The sequence below is a fragment of the Osmerus mordax genome, chromosome 8 (assembly GCF_038355195.1).
Source record: "Osmerus mordax isolate fOsmMor3 chromosome 8, fOsmMor3.pri, whole genome shotgun sequence".
Lineage (NCBI taxonomy): Eukaryota > Metazoa > Chordata > Actinopteri > Osmeriformes > Osmeridae > Osmerus > Osmerus mordax.
This window is the reverse complement of record NC_090057.1, coordinates 12,284,946-12,310,207: the sequence shown is the minus strand read 5'-3', so window position 1 is coordinate 12,310,207 and position 25,262 is coordinate 12,284,946. Positions and strand designations below refer to the sequence as shown.

At 43.4% G+C, this 25,262-nt stretch overlaps 1 protein-coding gene and 1 pseudogene across 1 annotated transcript; both read left to right on the top strand.

Annotated features, from left to right (window-relative positions):
* The first annotated feature begins 2,482 nt into the window (after positions 1 to 2,482).
* On the top strand, positions 2,483 to 8,870 carry LOC136947658 (uncharacterized). The gene is made up of 7 exons (XM_067241786.1): positions 2,483 to 2,789; positions 6,573 to 6,869; positions 7,632 to 7,808; positions 7,919 to 7,947; positions 8,033 to 8,101; positions 8,264 to 8,338; positions 8,422 to 8,870. Exons 1-7 carry the CDS (start codon positions 2,483 to 2,485, stop codon positions 8,482 to 8,484), a joined length of 1,017 nt encoding a protein of 338 aa, XP_067097887.1. The 3' UTR covers positions 8,485 to 8,870.
* A 7,663-nt stretch (positions 8,871 to 16,533) lies between these two features.
* On the top strand, positions 16,534 to 17,478 carry LOC136947656 (C-X-C chemokine receptor type 4-like; annotated as a pseudogene).
* Positions 17,479 to 25,262: the final 7,784 nt, after the last annotated feature.

Below are 25,262 nucleotides of genomic sequence, written 5' to 3'. Positions count from 1 at the left end.
TCATCATAGTTCACAAGAAGAGAGCCAGTAAGTTACTTTAATTGCTGCTCATAGAATGTATGGAAAGTATGATTTTGGGAATCCACATACATATCTATTTTGAGCAGGTATTGATTCTTAATGTTTGCTGTTTTCAGAGAACCAAAAGCCAAACAATGACTTTCTTGTGAGTATCAATATCTTTGTTAATCACATTCAACAAACATGAAAGATGAACTGAACTTCTGTTCACTTTTGCCAAATTTACATAGGCTCTGACTACAGACATTGTTAGTAACACCAGAGGGAACCGGCAAACAGATCCTACTAATGATGACAAGGTGAGAAAGAGATACCAGTTATTTAATGTTATTAACTCCAAACATTCCTCAGTGTGTTTAACACATATTTAATTGATCCGAGTCAAAACCTTGAATCAATCACTGAGTCACTTAGAAACACCCTGTTTGTGCTGAATTCTTCTGGTAAAACTACACCCCTAGGATGGATGTGACGTTGGCCCCACCTATGCCACCATCAACCATCACAGCCAAAACAAGGCTGCTCCAAAACTAGATGTAAGTAAAGATAGAGTACTACAGTATTGAAACAGTGTGTAAAGGCATCTTTCATAGGTTGTTGAGTTGTGTTGTGTTCACAGACTCAGCAGGAGGACATGGTGACATATGCCTCAGTCAATCTCCTCATCTAGTAGAAACTAGAGAGCCATAGAGCAACACTGGTGACCACAGAGATCTCTCTCAACCGTCAACAAACCTCAGGGAAAGAAAAAAATTGTCATGAGAACCACTGCAGTCACGCCATATCTTGTCAGTTTTCATGCTATGTAAACATTTATGAAAACCATTTATATATGTATTTGTTTTAGAAATGATACATTGCTTCTACACTGATATACTTTATCTACAAGTATTATATCTATTAATTCCATCTCTAATACACCTATAAACTCCTGTAAAGGAAAGTACTGCAGAGTAGTGGTCTTCTGTTGATGTGCGGATTCAGAGAAGAGGAGTTTGAGCGCCTCTCGTCTCCTCAATTTGCTTCTGCTATTCAGTTTTTCCATTGATTGAAAAATTGACCACTATGACACGGACACATTTTTTTTAACTATAATTTGTATTATTTCTCGTTAATAACTTCTATGCAAGCATCTTACTGGCTGCCCTCGGCGGCTAACTGAAAATGCACCTTTGTCCTGTTACAGACAAATGTTTACTCATTTGTATTCCAAATAAATGGTCTTCCATTTAGTTTTTTATTCTTGAATGAAGTTGATCATTTCTGTGTCCAATCTCCATTGGCGTCCATTGCAAATGTTTAATTTAAACTCTCAACTATAACCTCCATAATAGGCCACCTGGAACAGGACTATAAATGGTTATTCACAGCTTCATCAATACAGTAGAGTCTCGAAGGGTGGAAACCTGTCCCTGTACATATTCTATTTTAACTCTGGTTAGAGAGTGTAGACAGATAATATTATGCACAGTACATGCAGTATGACCTGACTTTACAGAGTTTCAAAACCATACTTCACATTTTTCAGACCAGGTCAAGCATCTTCACATGCAATAATCCACTATATGGAGAAAAACAGTTGTGTGTTGTTGTTTTTTTGCGCAGGATAACAAATGATATACTGTGGTATGAAATACTACCTATTTCAGTGGCATTTAGTACGCATTGAAACAAGTCATCGTCTTTCTTCAACACATCCTCTCATATCTCCCAACATTGTTGTGAGAAAGATAAGACTCTGAACCTGCTGGCATTTCAGAGTTGTAGCCATGGCTAAAACTTTGTTCATGAGGGTTGGTCGGTAAGTGAGATGACCCAAAGACCCTCATTTAAATCCCAGAAAATACAAGGAATAGAGGAAGTGATGAAACCAGACACCCTTCTGAAATCATCCTAAAACTTTGACAAAAGATTGTTGTGTTTACGTATGTGTGGTTTTATTGAACCTACCAGCAATGTGCTTTACATTCAGTGTGGCTGGCTGAGCCTCCGCTTGTACTCTTGAGAACTGAGATGCAGTTCATCATTTAAACAAGAGATGGAGCCACATATTGTTCTAGCCATCAGCAACAATATGTGTGAATGAACTGTGAGTCACATTGAACTGTTATATTGTAAGCAGAGAAATTCTAAGCACGAAAACTGTCAGATTTAAAGTAGTTGTCATTCCCTCCCAGTAGAATCAGTTGACCACCCACCAGTATTTTGACATTTTAAGTTCACAGTTAAGGTTTTTTACACCTGTTTGGATTGTAAGTATGTGATCCTGGTTTGTAACATCATACAGGTCTCACAACACCCCTCTCCACCACTTCAACACCTCCGTTTTCTGTGTGTGGAGCAGTGGGTGGAGCTATTAGTGCAGTCCTGCTCTGCATCCTGGCTGTCATCATCATAATTCACAAGAAGAGAGGAAGTAAGTTTGGGACCTCCTTCTCGGCGCCCTGGATTGGAGTGCTGGATGGCGGTCTTCTGGTTCTGGCTCAAAACGGTCGCTGGACTGGAACCTGCTCTCAGATCAGCCGCTGTGAACAAGTCTCCTCTCTCCTTGGTGTACTCCCGGAGGAGTACCCCAGTGGGGATGAGACAAATGGCAAGTTGGAGCAGGCACCATGTGGAGGTGCACCTGCTCCTCCACCGGCCCCTGGCTCTCCGTTGGGACCCTCCACCGTGTTGTTCGGTGGAGCAGCCGTTTGGCAGTGTGTCGCATGGATCCATGTCGGACGACCCTCCACTTTCACAGCTGTGTGAGTCACCAAGAGAACCAGGTATGGACCGGTCCATCTCGGTGAGAGGGCAGTCCTCCGTTTGTGCACTTTCACGTACACATTCCTCCTCTGGGGAGTGGACCTCATGGCCATAAGAGCTAGTGGGAGTGCATCAGGCCATTTCTGGCCTGATGTCTCTTCACATATCTTGGCTAGTTTGTTTTTCAAAGTTTAATTTTGCCTCTCCACTGCCCCCGCAGACTGTGGGTGGTAGGGACAGTGGAAATGCTGGTTGATCTTGAGCGCTTTACAAAGTTCCTGAACAATTTGACATGTGAAATATGAACCTATATCACTGGACAGTCTTGTGGGGATCCCATATCTACAGATCACATCTCTCATGAGAATCTTGGCTACCGTGGTAGCATCAACTTTCCGACATGGAACATGTCAACAATTACAAGTACATATTCAAAATTACAACACTTGTTCATCTGCATAAAATCAATTTGTAAATGCATAAAAGGACCACTTGGTGGCGGATGGGCTGCGTTTCTTCTCTTTGGTCCCTTTCCGGGATTATGCTGCTGGCAGGTATGACACTGAGCACAATGTTGCTCAGCCTTTGTGGAAAAACCAGGTGCAAACCAAACAGTATTTACTATTGAGACCATACCCCCTTGCTCGTATGGGCACATCCGTGTCCAATGCGAGCCAACCAAGGGAACAATGCATGTGGAATCTTTTACACAGCCAACAGATAACCAACCATCCCTCTCAGTGTTATCAGCAGCGGCTTGAAGGTCCGCCACAACATGAAGAGAGGGAGTGCGTGTTTCCGGTTGCTGAGACACCAAAAAAATTGAGACCTGGGACACATCAGAGGATTTGGCTGCAGCCTTTGCTGCTAAATCAGCTCAAGCATTTCCTCTTGAAACATCATCTGTATTGTTAGTATGAGCCTCACACTTAACAATAGCTAGCTTTCTCGCTAGTAGTATTGTAGACAACAAATTATCAATCATCTTTCCATTCTTGATTGCTCCACCTGAGGAGGTGCAGTGCATTGTGGAGACAGTTTACCAGATTCGAATGTCTCACTGTCCGTGCAGACCGCATATCCTGAGTTTAGGGAGCCCTCCCATGCTCGGGACGAAGATCCATCTACGTACAACACAAGTTCAGCATTATCATTAGGTTTGTCAAACAAATCAGGTCTGGGTGTTAGCCCTTTATCGACAACCATCTCACAGTCATGTGGTTCACCATCATCAGGGGTGGTCAACAATGAAGCTGGATTCAATGGGGAGCATCTATGGATCGTAATGTTACTTTGAGTCAACAAAATCAGTTCATACTTTGTAGCTCTAGTGGCTGACAGGTGTTGAGTTTTGGTGCATAACAGAAGAGCACTTACTGCGGGAGGAACCATCACTGCCAAGGGCGACCCCAGCGTGGGGGGAAACTTGATGCCACAGTATCTATAGAAGAACTCACATAGGCGATAGGCCTCCTAAGATTACCATGCTGCTGGGTCAGTACGCCCTGGGCAAACCCTTTGGCCTTGTGGCAGTACAGTGTGAATGGCTTGGTGTAGTCTGGCAGACCGAGAGCTGGTGCCTGGACCAAGGCCTGCTTGAGAGAAACAAATGATGGCCCTTGTCAGCCAGTGCCTGTAGCACAGCAATAGTGTCCCGTTGGCAGGAGGCAAGATTCTTAGAACATATCGGGAACAAGCATACAATCATTTCCACAACTCTGTTACCTCATGAGTAACAAAATAACCACAATTTGTGCGTGAGAGATGAGTTAATCAATAAACTGCCAGTTTAGCTTTCCCTTAGTATTTGATTGTGTCCTAACTTTCCCTTTACATTGTCAAAGTATTGTCAAAAGGTTGGTCTCTCGCATAAAGCCTTTGACCCTAATACATTATGACCGCCCACCTACTGTGCTTGGTCTTAATAAAAAACCAAAATAAAAATTAATACAGTTACAATTAAAACCAACATAAAGGTCCCAATAAGATCTCTGTTCAACTAATGTTTTCAGCTGTAAACATGCATCTTACAAGTAACATACATACATCTCTTTGTTTGGTTCACCCCTGGTCTGTATTCAGTAAAACCATACTCTCTGTCAACAGATCCTTTTCCTCAGATCAAGAATATGGATTATTTTACATACTTTTCCAATACTTCACGCAACCAGAGTTTTTGCACGTTATCAGAGTTCACAGACTCTGACCAAGACAAAGTAAGAATAGCAGGTCAATTAATGACCCAAATTTACTAAACCAAAACTCTAATATTATATTTTTTTATGATTTTTTACGTTACCGGCATCGCAGAGGGACAGCAGGCGCACAACCTCCAAACCCAGGACCACTCTCAGACTAGAGAGATCATAGTTGGAGCTCTCCTTGTAGTCATGACAAGGGACGTTTACCCAGTACTTTCTCCTGACCCCGAACATCTATTAACCCTGACACATCTGACACCTGACACAATCTACTGTTATTAATAGCAAGCTCACATGAGAACATACTAACTAGTATCCAATGACTAGTTTTATTGATTAGTGAATAATGTTCACTAATCATTTTGTTTTAGGGTGCCTCTCACTCTGTGCAAGTCGTCGACTCTGGATCCAGCCAAAGAGCCCCAGACCATCACACTTCCTCCTCCATGTTAGACAGTTGGTGTCACACACTGAGGAACCAATCTTTCCCCTACTTGACAACATACTAGAACACGGCCTGATGCTTCCTCATTTATTCATAGGTCTATAAGACCTTCTTCCAGTCTTCAGTAGTCCACTTGCAGGGCTTCATAGTCCAGGCAAGCCTCTTTTTCTTATTTTGCCACTGCAGCATGGCTTTCTTATTGCCATTCGACCTGTCAAACTTGCAGCTCAAAGTGTTCTCTTCACAGATGAAACTGAGACTTGCTTACTTTGACCGGTGTTAAGCTGTGCATAAAGCTCTTGTCCTGTGAGCAGCCTATCACGTAGGCTGTTGATTAATTTGTCTTCTGAATCCGTTGTGGCTTTGGGTCTGCCGGACCGGTTCCGGTCAGAGTTTCCTCCAGTTTCCAAGAGCCTTTTGATGATGCATGAGACTGTAATCAAAACACCAAACTCAACTCTTATCAATACTGCATGCCCTTTTTCAGTTTTGTGGAAATTCATATGAAATTGGTTTTACTGTCTGACAACTTATTAAAGAGAGGAATACAGAATGACCAATGCACACTTCCTCATTCCTTCAGAAGTGTTGGTTTTTAACGTGCTCATGAGGTCATTTCCTCTTTGGGTAAGATATTCAGTTGGCCTCTAAATAAGCATACAACTCATCAAATCCACACTATCTGAAGAGAGTACAGTTGAGAGTTGACTGTGAAGAGAAGAACCATGGTTGAAGTTAGTCTTGCTGTTTTGGGATTATTTGTGACCATTGGGTTCCACATAGCAGGTAAAACAGTACACAGATTAGACTATTATTTAGTTTACTTTAAAGTACATCTCTGTAATCTGGATTTGTATTAGTTATTGCATTATAAAGGTTATGACTGTATGTGCAAGCAGATGAAGACAATGTTTAAAGTAAAATGTGCAACAGATATTCACATGGAGATGTTTCTTATACTCTAAGCATAATCTAGATAGTAATACTGTACATTCAATATAGACTTGGGGTTATCAGGATACGTGTACATATAATGTTTTTGTATAATATTACATTAAACATAGAAAGTTTGATCATTATATTATTTATCATCATTTAGATTAATTTACAAAGTGAAACAGTATCTCTCACCATTCATGACATGCATTTCTCTCCAGATGGAGACCATTTACACTACAAAGTAGGAGAAAACATCAGTCTGCCGTGTAACAATGTGATTTACCCAGACTGCTCCTCTACAACATGGATCTTCAAGAGCACTGAGCTGGTTGGTCATGGAAAAATAAAAGATAACTCAGGCAGAGCAGAGAGACTGAGTCTGGGGTCTGACTGTTCTCTGATTGTTCTTAATGTCAAAACTGAGGATTCTGGACGCTACACCTGTCGGCAATATCTCAGAAAGGAAGGGTATCAAGACGGGAATGATGCAGTGGTAGAGCTGTCTGTTCAAACCAGTAAGTATGTCAGTTTCAACTAAGTGGGCTAAAAGAGGAAGGAACATGATGAAACCTAAGATTGATTTTGAACCTTAACATCTCTTCTCAGTCACAGTGTCCTTGACTCCACCAGTAGGCTGTGACTTGAAATACAGGACTGACAGCATCCCATGAATGTCTGACCTGAACATAATTAACAATGTCAGTTCTGATCTCAGTAATATTATGCATGTACTATCCATGTGAAAATCAGGAGTGATTTTAAATAATCATGAATTATTACATCTGTAGACTGCTCTTTATTTTGAGGTTTTCAAATATTTGTAAGGTATAGCATCAAATAGTTTAACTCCAACCCCTATAATATGCCACCAACCTCAACTGTTTTCTAGTCTAACGAATGGAATCATTACCTCATATCTAAACCTTTTACCAGGCAGAGTTTAACATGGGTGCGGTACAGTTGTGATATTAAATACAAGGCTGACAGTAAAGTTGTCAATCACAAACATAGTGACTATTAATCTTTATAGTTTATACCATTAGGAATGTCAGTTGTGATCCAAAGAATACATACTACATGCAATAATGTTATTAAGTTAACATCAATGGTCATTACAATAAAACCTAAAACGTAATAAAATCGTAATAAAAAACTTTATTATGATTAGTGCACAGTAAGCCATAATATTGAACCAGTCTCAGCTACTCCTTTGTTAAATCAGTGACGTACACTGTTAGGATTGTATGTATGTGATCCTGGTTTGTAACATCATACAGGTCTCACAACACCCCTCTCCACCACTTCAACACCTCCGTTTACTGTGGGTGGAGCAGTGGGTGCAGCAGTGGCTGGAGCAGGGGGGGGAGCAGTAGGTGCAGCAGTGGGTGGAGTCATTGGTGCAGTCCTGCTTTGCCTCCTGGCTGTCATCATCATAGTTCACAAGAAGAGAGCCAGTAAGTTACCCTCATTATTGCTCATAGAATGTATGGAAAGTATGATTTTGGGAAGCCACATACATATCTATTTTAAGCAGGTATTGATTCTTAATGTTTGCTGTTTTCAGAGAACCAAAAGCCAAACAATGACTCTCTTGTGAGTATCACTATCTTAGTTAATCACATTCAACAAACATGAAAGATGAACTGAACTTCTGTTCACTTTTGGCAAATTTACATAGGCTCTGACTACAGACATTGTTAGTAACACCACAGGGAATCAGCAAACCCTTCCTACTAATGAGGACAAGGTGAGAAAGAGATACCAGTTATTTAATGTTATTAACTCCAAACATTCCTCAGTGTGTTTAACACATATTTAATTGATTCAAATCAAAACCTTGAATCAATCATTGAGTCACTTAGAAACACCCTGTTTGTGCTGAATTCTTCTGGTAAAACTATACCCCTAGGATGGATGTGACGATGGACCCACCTATGTCACCATCAACCACCCCAGCCAAAACAAGGCTGCTCCAAAACCAGATGTAAGTACAGATAGAGTACTACAGTATTGAAACAGTGTGTAAAGGCATCTTTCATAGGTTGTTGAGTTGTGTTGTGTTCACAGACTCAGCAGGAGGACATGGTGACATATGCCTCAGTCAATCTCTCCTCATCTAGTAGAAACTAGAGAGCCATAGAGCGACACTGGTGACCACAGAGATCTCTCTCAACCATCAACAAACCTCAGGAAAAAAAAAAAATTGTCATGAGAATCACGGCAGTCACGCCATATCTTGTCAGTTTTCATGCTATGTAACCATTTATGAAAACCATTTATATATGTATTTGTTTTAGAAATGATACATTGCTTCTACACTGATATACTTTATCTACAAGTATTATATCTATTAATTCCATCTCTAATACACCTATAAACTCCTGTAAAGGAAAGTACTGCAGAGTAGTGGTCTTCTGTTGATGTGCGGATTCATAGAAGAGGAGTTTGAGCGCCTCTCGTTTCCTCAATTTGCTTCTGCTATTCAGTTTTTCCATTGATTGAAAAATTGACCACTATGACACGGACATTTTTTTTTTTTTTTACCATAATTTGTATTATTTCTCGTTACTAACTTCTATGCAAGTAATATGTAATATTATGCACAGTACATGCAGTATGACCTGACTTTGCAGAGTTTCAAAACCATACTTCACATTTTTCAGACCAGGTCAAGCATCTTCACATGCAATAATCCACTATATGGAGAAAAACAGTTGTGTGTTGTTGTTTTTTTGCGCAGGATAACAAATGATATACTGTGGTATGAAATACTTCCTATTTCAGTGGCATTTAGTACGCATTGAAACAAGTCATCGTCTTTCTTCAACACACCCTCTCATATCTCCCAACATTGTTGTGAGAAAGATAAGACTCTGAACCTGCTGGCATTTCAGAGTTGTAGCCATGGCTAAAACTTTGTTCATGAGTGTTGGTCGGTAAGTGAGATGACCCAAAGACCCTCATTTAAATCCCAGAAAAGACGAGGAATAGAGGAAGTGATGAAACCAGACACCCTTCTGAAATCATCCTAAAACTTTGACAAAAGATTGTTGTTTTTACGTATGTGTGGTTTTATTGAACCTACCAGCAATGTGTGTGTCACAGGCTTGAAAGTGAGGTACAAGGTGTATTTGTATATTTAGTTAACTGGGTTATTATTTGGTTTGCAGTGGTGTGCTTTGTTTGGTTGCTGTGTGGTTGTTTTGCTTTTCTTTTGACAGCGGAACTGTACCTCCGGAATCACCAAGCCTGATTGACAATAAGGGAAAGGATCAATTGGAGCGCAATTGGGCCTAATTGACAATAAGGGAAGGGACCAATTGGAGCACAGTTGGGGTGGGCTACCTGGCCTATAAAACGAGGAAGTCACGGGGAAACAGGAGAGATAGACCACCGACGAAGTCACGGAGAACCCGCTCGGGACAATCAAGGGAACGGAGGGAGATCTAAGGACGTGGCTATCAGTCGGCACACCCGGACGACGCTGTGGGAACGAGACGGGAACCGAGGTAATCAGTGGACCGAAAGACAGTGATCCGGATTGCGGAGGGAGACCTACGGACGAGGCCCTACGGACGAGGCTGCCAGTCAGCACACACGGGTGACGCTGTTAGACTGAGACATTCTCTCTTTTAGACTTTTAGAAATCCCGAAAGCTTGGAAATACCTTTTACTTATTAAAATACAATAGTTTATATGGCATGGTTGTCGACTGTTCCTTTGGTCAAACACACGGGTTCCTCCCTCTCAGAACGAACCAATTGAGTTCCTAGACTTACAACTAGGTGGCGTAGTCGGCACCTCATTACACGTCGGCCACATTTGGGGTAGTTGGCAGAGTCTGAGACTTACATTTACATTTAGTCATTTAGCAGACGCTCTTATCCAGAGCGACTTTCAGTAAGTACAGGGACATTCCCCCGAGGCAAGTAGGGTGAAGTGCCTTGCCCAAGGACACAACGTCAGTTGGCATGACCGGGAATCGAACTGGCAACCTTCAGATTACTATCCCGATTCCCTCACCGCTCAGCCACCTGACTCCCCATTGTTTGAGACTTGGGAACAGTGTGTGACACCAAGGGGCGCAGTCATGGTGATGCCAATTTATCCGGGAGCCAAAATTCCAAGGCCAAGGTTACGACATTAGATACAGAGCATGGAAGGAACAGATGCAAGGCCTGTTGGGAGTACAAGACATGACTGAACCTTTGAAGGTGAACATTTCAATTGGAGCATTGACAGGGATGGCCAAACGTCAGGTTAGTGTGGTTGTCCCAGGGCGACGAGATACAGTTGCAAAAATCCTTACTATACTAGACGGTCGCTATACAGAGAAGGTTCCTATCCCTGTGTTGCGGTCCCAGTTTTATAGTTGTACTCAAATGCCAGATGAATTAGTACAAAACTACACTCTGCGCTTACAAGAACTGCATTGTAGGTTACTGCAATTAGACCCAGATGGAGCCCCTACTGATATCCAGCTAAGAGACCAATTCCTGTTGGGCCTCGAGGATGGCCCCCTCCTTCAGACTTTAAAAATCAATGTTCGGCAGAAACCAGGTTCATCCTTTGACGAGATCCAGATGGAGGCTGCGATGTTAGAGGAAGATCGATATGGAAGGAAACGGTCTGAGGTAACTTGTGCTGCGGTGGAAGGGCCTAACCTGCCTAGATCTCATTCACAGGAAACTGACTGGAAACAAGCACTGAAGAGGGAGATTTTGGAAGAGGTGAAGGAGCAGATTAAAGGCATGACGACAGAACTATTGAAAGAATTGAAGCCTGCAACACAATTACCATCTCCGGTGGGGGCACAAGAGCGTTACCCCACTACCACCAACCCACATCCTGTGGAGAGGCGATGGGCTGCTTCTTCCTCCTTTAACACCTGGGATGAGAGGGGTAAGCCCATATGTCGGCACTGTAACCAGGCTGGACATATCGCTAGGTTTTGCAGGGGTGTATTTGGCTCTACGCCAGATTTAAACTAAGCCACCCTGCTGCTGGGGTCCAAGCGGTGGGTTTGGAGGGTAATGCTAGACAACCTAGGGCCACTTCTGCTTTTATTGGGGACTGCCCGACTGTTGAGATTTGTATTTCGGGGGTTAAACTGACTGGACTGTCGGATACAGGCTCCCAAGTGACTCTGATGCAACAAAGTCTAGTGAAGCAATATTTCGCTGAACATCAGATGGGGGTGGGGACAAGTCCCTCAGTCCTTACCCTCAAAGCTGCTAATGGTCTAGAGATCCCATACATAGGATATGCCCTGATGGACTTTGAAATTGAAGGCTTAAAAATTCCAGCTCGTGGCGTGGTCATTGTGAAAGATGAATGTTCCTCTAACCCCCTCATTATTGGCATGAATGTCATTAAAACATGTTGGGAGTTACTGTTCCAGAACCCAGAGAGTTCAATGTCTTTAACCTGCCAGAATCCCAGCTCCCAACAGATTTGGAGAAGTGTTTTCGCCTCCTGTCAAAGGATTGTTGCCAGTCAAGGGGATGGATTTCTCGGGTATGTTCGCCCAGCCCACCGACAAGGGATCCGTGTCCCGGCCAGAAGTGAAGTTGTTGTATGGGGCCGGGCCCCATCAGGCCCCCCTGGCCGGACCTACTATGGCCTGTTGGAAGCTCTACCGGAACCAGGTGCTGTCGGAATAGCAAGGACACTAGCAGTGGTAAGAAACGGCAGAGTCCCTGTCCGTATTCGTAACCTCAACCCTTTTAGTCTGTCCATAGGCCGCTACCAAAAGCTGGGGAGAATCTCCAAGGTTGACGAAGTGGACGTGCATGGAGCCCGGGACCTGAGTTTGACCATGGATGTCGACGGGGTTGTTGAGGTTAGATTGGTGGAGGCCTGCTCTGACCAGGGGACAGAGAATTCCCTGTTCGAGGTGAGTTCGCTGTTTGACAGACCCGACTTGACCGAGCAACAACAGGACGCCCTGACAGCATTATTACAGAAATGACGAGGATTTTGGAAGAACTGACATTGTCCAACATAGGATACCTACAGGCGACAGTGATCCCATAAGAGAGCGATTCAGACCCCTCCCGCCTATGATGTATCAGGAAATGAGAACCCTGCTTGCCTCAATGCTTGAGGGTGGCATCATCTGTGAGAGTTCAAGTCCATGGGCTGCACCAATTGTCATGGTTAAGAAGAAGGATGGTAGCTGGCGTTTTTGTGTGGATTTCAGGAAGTTAAATTCTATGACTCATAAGGATGCATTCCCTCTCCCCACTGGACTGGAACCTGCTCTCAGATCAGCCGCTGCAAACAGGTCTCCACTCTCCTTGGTGTACTCCCGGAGGAGTACCCCAGTGGGGATGAGACAAATGGCAGGTTGTTCGTGAGTAACTCCAAATCCATACCTCGAGGCAGTGTGAATATTTACAACCTTGCCTTCTCATCAGGGGTGGGCAACAATGAAGCTGGATTCAATGGGGAGCATCTATGGATCGTAATGTTACTTTGAGTCAACAAAATCAGCTCATACTTTGTAGCTCTAGTGGCTGACAGGTGTTGCACCTCCTGTGAGGGTGGGGGGAGGAGTGGGAAGTGATTTGGCCCCTTCTCCTGTCCACCAGCTGTCTCCAGTGGCCCCCACCTTCGTGTCGAGTGAGAACGCTGTCACGCTGCCGCCCACGTCACCTGCCCTGCCTCCACCTTCACAGGCTACGGGGGGGTCCTGACTCCGCGCTGGCAGCAGCGGAGGAGGTTGAGCAACGAGAACAAGAACAGCTGAGACATCTCCTGACGGAGTTTAAAGACTGTTTCGCGTGGGGGGAGCATGACGTCGGCCTAACTCACCTGGTGCAGCTTGACATCGAGACGGGCAGCGCTCGACCAGTCAAGATCAGACCTCGACGCATCCCACTGGCGAGGCAAGAGGCTGCTGACAAGGCTGTGGAGGAGATGGAGACTGCGGGTTTCATTGAGCCATCTAATAGCCCGTGGTCGGCTCCTGTGGTCATGGTTCCTAAACAGGAAGGCAAGCTGCGTTTCTGTGTGGACTATAGAGGGCTGAATGCTGTCACTGAGAATGACTCTTATCCCCTTCCCCATATCGACAAGAGCTTTGACTCGGTGAGGGGATCCTCCTGGTTCTCTTCCCTGGACCTACGTAGCGGATATTGGCAGGTGCCCCTCGCCCCGGAGGCCCGGGCTAAGACAGCGTTCTCCACCCACCGGGGCCACTGGCAGTTCAGAGCGCTGTGTTTTGGGCTGTGCAACGCTCCCGCCACGTTCGAGCGTCTGATGGAACGGGTGTTGTCGGATGTCCCCAACCGGCAGTGCCTGGTCTATTTGGACGACATCTTGGCTCACAGCACATCCTTCGCTGAGGCTCTGATGGCACTGAGGGCAGTGCTGGAGAGGATGGTGGGGGCGGGTCTGAAGCTGCACCCTGAGAAGTGTCACTTTATGCGACGGGAGGTGACGTTCCTGGGCCTTTGTGTAGAGGGCAGGGGCATCAGCACCGAGGCCGATAAGGTGGAGGCTGTAAATAGCTGGCCTACTCTGACGTCAAAACAGCAGATAAAGAGCTTTCTGGGGCTGGCGTCCTACTACCGCAGGTTTGTGAGGGGGTTTTCCACCATCGCTGCTCCTCTCACAGGCCTCGACTATGCTAGTAAGCTCCAAGACCGGCTCGATACAGCCCACGAGTTCGCCCGGCTTCAACTGGAGAGCGCAGGCGCGAGGCAGAAGCGCAACTATGACACACACACACACAAGGACGAAACTTTGACGCCGGTGAGCTGGTCTGGCTGCACAACCCAGCCAGAAAAAAAGGTTGGTGCCCGAAACTGGACAAAACCTGGATCGGGCCGTGTCGGGTCCTGGCCAGGGTAGGGGAGGTGGTGTACCGCCTGCTGACACCACCGAGGGGGAGGCGTGTGGTGGTCCATCGCGACCGCATGGCACCATACAGGGGCAGACAGACGATTGGGGTTGACACTGGGGATGGTGGGGACAACCAAGGGCCTGACACACAAACGGAGCCCTTGCTTCAGACTGACACACCGACTGGGACCCCGACTGGGACAAGGACCAGGTCAATTGTGGGGGAGGAGGGGCCCACGGACAGACCCAGAAGGGTCGGGAGACCTCCTTAAGTCGTCTTAAGGACTTTGTCTGCGCCCTCGGGGTCGAGGGCTTGTAAAGGGGGAGGCTATGTGGCGACCCTGTACTGTAGGAAGTGGACTAAGGATTATATTGTGTATTGTGATAATAAAAAGCTAAAAACTGTAAAATAGCACGTCTGTGTCTCTGACTTATAACAAGGGGACGCTACAGTATTTATATATAATATATATGTGACGGGTTGGAGTGGGATAAGTCAGGGAGTCACCTGGTTCACCTGGTTCTGTTTTACGTGACCAAGCCTAGCGAGTCACCTGACACTTTCAATTAAACGCAGGTAGATGGCACGCCACAAAGGTTCAAACAGAAAATAAATTACATGTGTGGAGATATTGTGTTAATTGCAGACCCTACTGCCCCTAAGGATCTTGGATGTTGGGGAGGGTTATTGACACAAAGAAAGATTCAAAGGGAATTGTTCGTAGTTTGAGTCTGAAAACAAAGACAAGTGTTTTGGATAGACCTATTACAAAGGTTTGTTTACTGTTGGAATATGACATGTAAATATTTAAACATGAATGTTTGATATGTGTATGTGACGCTACCTTCCTGCATGAATGAACTGATACACGTATACTGACATCCTGGATCGATACATGCCCTGGAAGAAGATTGTGTGCACACATGCGCACATGCGCGTACATACATCACACACCACATACAAGTTCAGCACTGGACATTTGAATTGCACATGGCCTCTTGGCACAATGGACTGTTAAGTTACACTGAACATAAGATGGACTCTAAACAATGATTTAACACTGATGGACTTTGTAATAACCTGATTTGTAAAAAAAAAAAAAAAGGAAAAGGAAAAAAAACATATGTACTGATGTGGAAATGGCTTAACATGGCTCCATATGGTTGTTTATTTGTTATTGTACCTGTTTAGCCGGTAGCAATAAGGGGGCCAGTGTGTTTTAGCTAGAATTTCTTTGAATTGAAGGTTGAGCCTATGACCCTGCTGGCAGAACCAAGTATTGACACCTGGAATGATTGATTGGTATTGCCTCACCTGCGTAAATTAGGAGGTGAATACCTACTAGACAAAGGCATTGGGCATTGTGTTTGGTAGAGAGCCTGACGTGTGGAATGGTGGAACTTTAGAGACGCTAGCAAGCATATGGTTTTTCAATTGCATCTATCTGTTTTATTTGCACCATTTACTTTATCATTTATTTTGTGACAAAACCTACGTTTAATAAACATACCGAACTATTGAAAACTCCTACGGCGTCAAGATGGAAGTGACTTATTAGAGGACACTACAGTCAGTCTTTTGTTTGCAATCAGCGCGTGACAAACACAGTAGTGAGAGCACTGCTTGCGTTGGGATTTTGCCGGCGGTGATTAACGTGAAGCGGTGCACAGTGCTAAAAATACTTTCTTACGGTCTACAGTCTATGACATCTGATGTCATTAGACTGTTACAGAGGGGGTGTCTCCAGCGACGTGGGAGGTCACGTGGCAGCTGGTGGTCCCAAGGGTCCTAAGACAAACTGTGTTAGAGCAGTTACATGGGGGCTTAGGCAGTGGACACTTCGGGGCGACCAAGACATTGAGACGGCTGAGGAAGGGGTTTTACTGGGGGAGACACAGACGAGACGTGGAGGACTTCTGTAGACAACGTGACAGCTGTGTGACCCGGAGGGGTGACGGATGTCACGGTGACTCGCTAGGCTTGGTCACGTGAAACAGAACCAGGTGACTCCCTGACTTATCCCACTCCCACCCGTCACATACATATAATTGCGCAGATCCCCTTGTCAATCATCTAGCACCCCCTCAGCATCTGCACTAAAAATGATCTGGCGCCGCCCCTGGGGGTAAGGGATAATGCCCGACGAGGTGTACAATATCATCCAATAATGGACGATGCGGAGGCCTGAACTGTCCGACGCGCAGCGGAGTGCAGCAATACATATATTACACATCTAGGTACTAACTTATGGATGGACAATAATAAATTATTGAATCGAACATTATTTCTACTTCTTGTACATCATTTAGGTTAACATTGGTTGTCTTGAAATGTGCCAAATACATGTGGTCTATGGCTTCATCTTCGTCCTGGGCATCACTGGGAACGGCCTGGTGGTGATGGTGCTTGGCTGCCAGCGCAGGTGAGAATAAGCAGTCTGGACTGCTACCTAGCAGTGGTCAAAGCAACAGACACGCACGCCTCAGGCATGAGACAGCTACTGGCACAGAGACTGGTGTATGTAGGTGAGCTAGGTCTCTAGCCTCATCCCTTATCTCTCTCGTGCCCATGCCTCAGATGTACTTGATACATCTTCACTTGTATTCTCCGTCTCCTGATCTAACCACCAAATCTCTTTGTCTCCCTTATCCCCTTCTCCCTTTCCAGGAGCCTGGTTGCCTGTGGCTCTCTTGGCAGTGTCAGACATAGTGTTTGCCACGGGAAGGACACGGGAAGCAGGAGATGGGGTGATGGGGTGCCAGCGCTTATACCCAGCTGACAACGCTCCTCTCTGAGTGTCGGTGTTCCACCTGCAGCTGGTGTTGGTGGGTTTGGTGGTACCGGGCCTAGTTTTGCTGGTGTGTTACTGTGTCATCGTGTCTAGGCTGACCCGCCGCGGCCCTCTGGGGGGGCAGAGACAGAAGCGCAGAGCTGTCAGGACCACTGTGGCGTTGGTCCTGTGCTTCTTCCTGTGTTGGCTCCCGTATGGTGCTGGCATCACTATTGATGCCCTCATGCGTCTACAAGTCCTTCCCAGGGGCTGTAGTCTGGAGGTGGTGCTGGGTGTGTGGCTGGCAGTGGCTGAACCAATGGCATTTGCCCACTGCTGTCTAAACCCACTGCTGTATGCCTTCCTGGGGGCGTACTTCAAGAGCTCCGACAGGCGGGTGTTGACACTAAGTCTCGTCGTCTGCAGTTGGAAGATTCTACCTCGTAGACGCCCAGGAACCTCTACTAGCACAGAGTCTGAGTCATCTAGTCTACACTCCAGCTAACAGAATATGGGTGTGGATGTAGGTGTGGTTTGGATGAGGGTGTAGATGTTTTTTCCTGTATATGAGTAGAGGGTAGTCTGCTGATCCATGACTTGCCCTTGTCTGAAAGATCAACCTTTCTGTAAATATGGTCTGTGGGTCACTCTTGTTGTTGTTTTGAAGTTTTTTATATACAATAACATTTCTAATTACATATTCTCACTTTTTGTGTTACTCTTCCTGTCTCTCAGAGTTTTCAGTGTGTGTGTGTGTGTGTGTGTGTGTGTGTGTTAGTTTCAACTATTTTGGAGGTGTTCACCCCCCTCCCTCTCCAGTTAGTGCTGGTAGTCTTGGATGTGTCTATATCACTGTCATCATCATCATCACACACCCAACTATGACTCAACTTTGACTCATGATGGTTTCTGAACAAACGCATGTCAAAAGCACTGAAACATTATATTGAGAATGTAACTATGTTTTCAGACTAGTGGCTTGGACCAGGTGTATGCTTCCTCCTCCTTATTTTAGAATAAACAAGGAGCAAAACACATTATTACAATGCCACGAGTGGTGGTGTTGTCGAATGTCTGATCGAATGTCCAAATATTTGCGTGTTCTTACATTACATTTTACAACTGATATTTCTGTATCTTTTAAATAAGTTTGTATACTTATTATGAATATGGCATAAATTAAAAAGCACACCAAATATATGTTTTTGCTTCTTGTTTCCCCTTCAAAATATTAAGAAAGTATAGAATGAAAAAGGGTTCTCTTCTCATCTTATGTGTGCAAGAGGTAAAAGTGAAATGTGGCAGCCTCACTTAGCTGAATAAGTATCATAATGGATGAATTGAGCAATCCTGTGTAAAAATAGACCTTAAACTTCCCCATTAAATATTCCACTTGAAACAAACGAGCATGGTGGCCAGGCGTGTCCTGAGGGCGACCCAGAGGCCCGATGGGCAGAGACTCTCAGGGGGTTGGAGGAAGGAAGGGCCGTGCCACTGATGGGGTCTTGGAGGTGGAGCCCTGGGGGACAGTGTGGACACAGGGGTGCTGGGCAGACACAGGCAGGGAAGGTAAGGCGTCTCAGCAGGCAAGCAGGGGGCTCCCGGAGACACAGGCTGAAAAAAACTCAAAGGTTAGTTGAGGTAAAAGAAAAAAAAACTTACTGTACCCAAAAGGAGCTTAACTAGTGCGGCCAAGAATGAGATACTACTTAAGTAAACGAAACAACAATCTGGTCATGAACGATGGAAAACCAGGGTTGATATATTGCGGGGCTGATGACTTTATGGGAGACAGGTGTGGAGACTGAGGGAGTGTGGGATGATGTCATTGGGGCTGGAGCCACACCCACATGGGTACCCAAACAGGGAGAGAGATACAAGCTACTACTGGGAGGAGAAGGTGGAGGGCATCACAGTCATTAATAAACGTCTCTACAGGACAGGCTATCACACTAACATTTAAGTGAGTGTGTTGCTTGAGTGAAAAGGATCTTAATTTGATTTTTCTTGCCATTATGAGAGCAATATACTACTTCCATGGTAAAATACTGTTCAAATAATGCTTTAGCGGGTGCAATAACACGATCTGTTCCAACACTGCTTTTATACAGACAGATAGTTTTTAAGTAATAAACAAAAATCAGGACACCTGAAGGATAATTAGCATCAACTCTCAAGGATTAAATTACTTCCATTGCTGCAGAAGAGTGTGCAAGTTGATCACCAATTACTTGTTCCTTGAAAACGCCTTTTAGTATCATTCTGAAATGTACATTATTCTTCCAGTTTTTGGTAATGTAAACTATGTTATTAAATATATTTGTTTACACCTGGCAGTCTACTGCTTACCTTTGTATCATTTCAGGTTATTTGAACTGCGTACATTTTAAAAAAAACGTGGGTGTTCTAAAACGTTTGACCTGTGCTGTATACTTTGAATAACTAAAGTAATGTCTAGATATGGATCTTGGCACCAAACTAATCAAACTTATTAGTACCACATGCCCCTTTTTTATTTTAGTGTCAATTTGTATGAAATTGGCTTTATTTTCTGACAACTGTAAGAGAGGAATAGAAAGACTGGTGCACACTTCTTCATTTTTTCAGAAGTGTCGATTTTAAACGTACTCATGAGGTCATTTCCTTTTTGGCTAAGATAGTCAGATATACTCTAAAAAGGAACACAAATCATCAAGCCAGGACAAATCCACACTATCTGAAGAGAGCACAGTTGAGAGTTGACCGTGAAGAGAAGAACCATGGTTAAAGTTAGTCGTGCTGTTTTGGGATTATTTGTGACCATTGGGTTCCACATAGCAGGTAAAACAGTACACAGATTAGACTATTATTTAATTTACTTTCGAGTACATCTTTATAATCTGGATTTTTATTAGTTATAGAATTATAGAGGCGATGACAGTATGTGCAAACAGATGAAGACAATGTTTAAAGTTTAATGTGCAACAGATATTCACATGGAGATGTTTCTTATACTCTTAATTGTAATCTAGATAGTAGTACTGTACATCCAATATAGACTTGGGGTTATCAGGATACGTTTACACATCATGTTTCTATATAATATTACATCAAACAGAAAGATAAATTATTATGTTATTTATCATCATTTTGATTAATTTACTAAATGTGATACAGTATCTCTCACCATTCATGAAATGCATTTCTCTCCAGATGGAGGCTATTCCACTTTTCACCACAAAGTAGGAGAAAACATCAGTCTGCCGTGTAACAATGTGGTTTACCCAGACTGCTCCTCTACTACATGGGACTTTAAGAGGACTGAGCTGGTTGGTCTTGGGATTATTAAAAAAAACTCAGGCAGAGAAGAGAGACTGAGTCTGGGGTCTGACTGTTCTCTGATGGTTCTTAATGTCACAACTGAGGATGCTGGACGCTACACCTGTCGACAATATCTCAGAAAGGGAGGGAGTAAACACAGGAAAGATGCACATGTATATCTGTCTGTTCACATCAGTAAGTATGTCACTTTCAACTAAGTGGGCTTATAGAGGAAACAACATGATGAAACCTAACATTGATTTTGAACCCTAACATCTCTTCTCAGTCACAGTGTCCTTGACTCCACCAGTAGCCTGTGACTTGAAATACAGGGCTGACAGCGTCCAATGAATGTCTGACCTGAACATAATTAACAATGTCAGTTCTGATCTCAGTAATATTATGCAAGTACTATCCAAGTGAATAACAGGAGTGATTTTAAATTATCATGAATTATAAATCTGTAGACTGCTCATTATTCTGTTTATTATCAACTGTTTTCTGGTCCAACAGATTTAATCACTACCTCTGTGCCCACAATTTCCCCAATCATGAAGGGTATGTTACTACCATATGAACCTTTTACCTGGTGCTTCAAGGCAGTTTGACATGGGAGCAGCAGGGTTGTGATTTGACATACAGGGGTGACAGTGCAGGCATAGTGACTATCAATCTTTATACCATTAATAATGTCACTTGTGATCCAAAGAATACATACAACATGCACTAATGTTATAAAGTTAACATCAATGGTCATTACACTAAAACCTAAAACATACTAAAATCGTAATAAAAAACTTGTTATTATGATTAGTGCGCAGTAAGCCATAACATTGAACCAGTTTCAGCTACTCCTTTGTTAAATCAGTGACGTACACTGTTAGGACTGTAAGTATGTGATCCTGGTTTGTAACATCATACAGGTATCACAACACCCCTCTCCACCACTTCAACACCTCCAGTTACTGTGGGTGCAGCAGTGGGTGCAGCAGTACGTGGAGCCATTGGTGCAGTCCTGCTCTGCCTCCTGGCTGTCATCATCATAGTTCACAAGAAGAGAGCCAGTAAGTTACCCTCATTGTTGTTCATAGAAATGTTATGTAAAGTATGATTTTGGGAAGCCACATACATATCTATTTTGAGCAGGTATTGATTCTTAATGTTTTCTGTTTTCAGACAAGGAAAAGACAAACTATGACACTCTTGTGAGTATCAATATCTTAATTGATCACATTCAACAAACATGAACAGTGAAGTAACATTCTGTTTACTTGTTTAAAATTTGCATAGGCTCTGACTACAGGCATTGTTAGTAACACCACAGGGAACCAGCAATTCCATCCTACTAATGAGGACACGGTGACAAAGAGATACCAATTATTTCATGTTATTAACTCCAAACATCCCTCAGTGTGTGTAACAGCAAAAAACTATATTTAACTGATCTGAGTCAAATCATTGAATCCACGAGTCACTTAGAACACCCTGTTTGTGCTGAATTATTGTGGTAAAACTACACCCCTAGGATGGATGTGACAATGGCAACACCTATGCCAACATCAACGACCACAGCCCAAACTAGGCTGCTCCAAAGCCAGATGTAAGTAAAGATAGAGTACTACAGTATTGAAACAGTGTGTAAAGGCATCTTTCTTAGGTTGTTGAGTTGTGTTGTGTTCACAGACTCAGCAGGAGGACATGGTGACATATGCCTCAGTCAATCTCTCCTCATCTAATAGAAACTAGAGAGCCATCGAGCGACACTGGTGACCACGGAGATCTCTATCAACCAGGGTCGGACTGGCCATCGGGAGAGTCGGGATATTTCCCGAACGGCCAGTCAAACGGCCGCGGCATAATGCATGTACAGATTCAGAGAAGAGTTTGAGCGCCTCTCGTTTCCTCAATTTGCTTCTGCTATTCTGTTTTTCCATCGATTGAAGCATTGACCACTATGACACAAACAAAAGTATGTTACTATAATTTTTAATATTTCTTGTTATTAACTTTTATGCAAGCATCCTACTGGCTGCCTTCTGGAGCTAACTGAAAATGCACCTCTGTACTGTTATAGACACATTTTAACTAATTTGTATTCCAAATAAATGGTCTTCCATTTTGTTTTTCATTCATTAATGAAGTTGATCATTTCTGTGTCCAATCGCCAGTAACGTCCATTGCAAATGTTTAATTTAAACTCTGATGAAGAAAGTGTTTTGTCCGTCTCTTCATAAACGGAGTGACTAAGTTCAGTTGAGTTCTGGATTTTAATAAGTATTATCAATCTGCAGATTGGGAGAGAAAACCAGACCCCTGACAATAAAATGACAACACGACACCAGGCTTAGGTCTCAATCATGTCTCTCTCAGCTCTGAAAGCCTGAGGACCATCTTTTAAAGGACACAAGAATGTAAACATAGATTGTGACAGTCAGGCAGTAATGACGTTACAACAGTCTCAGAGAAAAGAGATTCACAGCTCCCAACACATGACAACTCTCAGACTAGAGAGTTCATAGTTGGAGCTCTCCTTGTAGTCATGACAAGGAACATTTAGCCAGTACTTTCTCCTGACCCCGAACATCTATTAACCCTGACACATAGACACAATATACTCTTATTAATAGCAAGCTTACATGAGAACGTACTAACTAGTATCCAATGACTAGTTCTATTGATTAGTGAATAATGTAAGCACACAGGAAATCCCAATTTCTTCCACAACTCTAAACTATAACCTTCATGTGATAGACCACCTAGAACAGGATTAGAACTGGCTATTTACATCAATACAGTAACGTGTTCAAGACTGAAAACCGTTCCCTGTACATTTTGACTCTGGTTAGAGAGTGTAGACAGATAATATTCTGCAGAGTACATGCAGTATGACATGGCTTTTTGGAGTTTCAAAAACCATAATTCAAATTTTTCAGACGAGGTCAAGCAGTTTCATGTGCAAGATTCCCCTATATGGAGAAAAACAGTTGTGTGTTTTTTTGCACAAGTTAACAAATTATATACTGTGGTATGACATACTTCCTATTTCAGTGGCATTTAGTATGCATTGAAACAAGTCATCATCTTTCTTTAACACCTCCGCCCATATCTCCCAACATCGTTGTGAGAAAGATAAGATGCAAACACAAATAAAGAGGAAGAAGTTATTTTTAAATGCTTTAGTATCTGCACAATAAACCTGCTGGCATTTCAGAGTTGTAGCCATGGCTAAAACTTTGTTCACGAGGGTTGGTCGGTAAGTGAGATGACCCAAAGACCCTCATTTAAATCCCAGAAAAGACAAGGAATAGAGGAAGTGATGAAACCAGAGACCCTTTTGAAATCATCCTAAAACTTGTTTCTACGTATGTGTGGTTTTATTGAACCTACCAGCAATGTGCTTTACATTGAGTGTGGCTGGCTGAGCCTCAGCTTGTACGCTTGAGAACTGAGATGCAGTTCATCATTTAAAGAAGAGATGGAGCCACATATTGTTCTAGTCATCTGCAACCATGTGTGTGAATGAACTGTGAGTCACATTGAACTGTCATATTGTAAGCAGAGAAATTCTAAGCACGAAACCTGTCAGACTTAAAGTAGTTGTCATTCCCTCCCAGTAGAATCAGTTGACCACCCACCAGTATTTTGACATTTTAAGTTTTTTTACACCTGTTCGGATTATTCCGAAGATTTTTGCAGGGTTTTCTTTCTTAACTTTTGCTGTTTTCAGAGTATCAAAAGCCAAACAATGAACAATTGAAGATGTATTAAATAGTACCCAATTGCTATGAAAGTACCAAGTCAATGAAGTGAATAGCTTTTGTTTCGTTCTCTAGATAGGGCTCCTAGAAATGACCTTAACGCTCCTTCTATTTTCCTTGTTCAAAGTTGCATTGCATTATACACTTTGGTGATATTGTGACCTCTGATTCATCCTAGTAACACAGGCACCCCCTTGGACCTTACAAAGAACTAGCTTATAGCAATTCACTTCATAAGCAAACAGCATAATGACAGTTTATCAATAGTTCTAGAAACATAGGCATATTTCTCTGCTGGACATACCCACTGGTCATGCTCTCGTGAGCTCAACACATCAGGGTATAGGTCAAACACTGTTCATTAAATTCAGAGTATTTCAAACAGTATAAAAAGTAATAAAGTAACCATCTTTAATTATTGTTAACTGATCTGTGGTCAAGGACAGATCTATTCACATTGCATACAGCATTGTATATCAGTTGGAAAATAGAAGGAGGCAAATGGCCATCTTTATTACATTGGCAAAGTAGTCACTTGGTACATGAGATTACATATCAGACATGTCAATCATTCTCAGGGCAATAAAGTAATCATCAGTCTTGCTTGCTTTTGTCTGTGGCTTGATTTGGGCTACCATAATCTTACTGGCAGCCTTCCGAGAGCCCACTGCACAGCACTGTACACAGCAGGCAGTACACATCTTCCAAGCACAAACAACAATCAGCACAACAACGATTAACATTCCCAATCCAGTGATTCCCATTTGAATGATAGTCGAAAAGAAACCCCCCACAGAGGAGGTCAGCCAGTCAGCAAAATTCCAAGCTTCAGGTTCCCCCAAATCTGAAATGATCTCTTTAATGTGCGCAGCCATATTTGTGATATTAGTAGATTCATCTGGGATAAAAGTACAACAGTCATGACCTATCACAGCACAGGTACCTCCCTGAGCTGACAACAGATTATCCAGTGCCATACGGTTCTGTAGCACTACCTGCCTCATGGCCTTCATCTCAGAAGCAACCGCAGTTAAGGCGTCGGCTGTCTCATTACCAATGGACTCCAACCCTACTGCTAAGCTCCTAATATCTCTAAAGGCAGTGATAACACCATACACAGGGAGAATGGCAGCTGAAAACCGTGAAAAGTGGCTGTGTACTATCGACTCCAAGTGATGTGATCCCAGCTTCTTAGCATCTGTATTAATAATACTTCTCTTCTCTTGGCTAG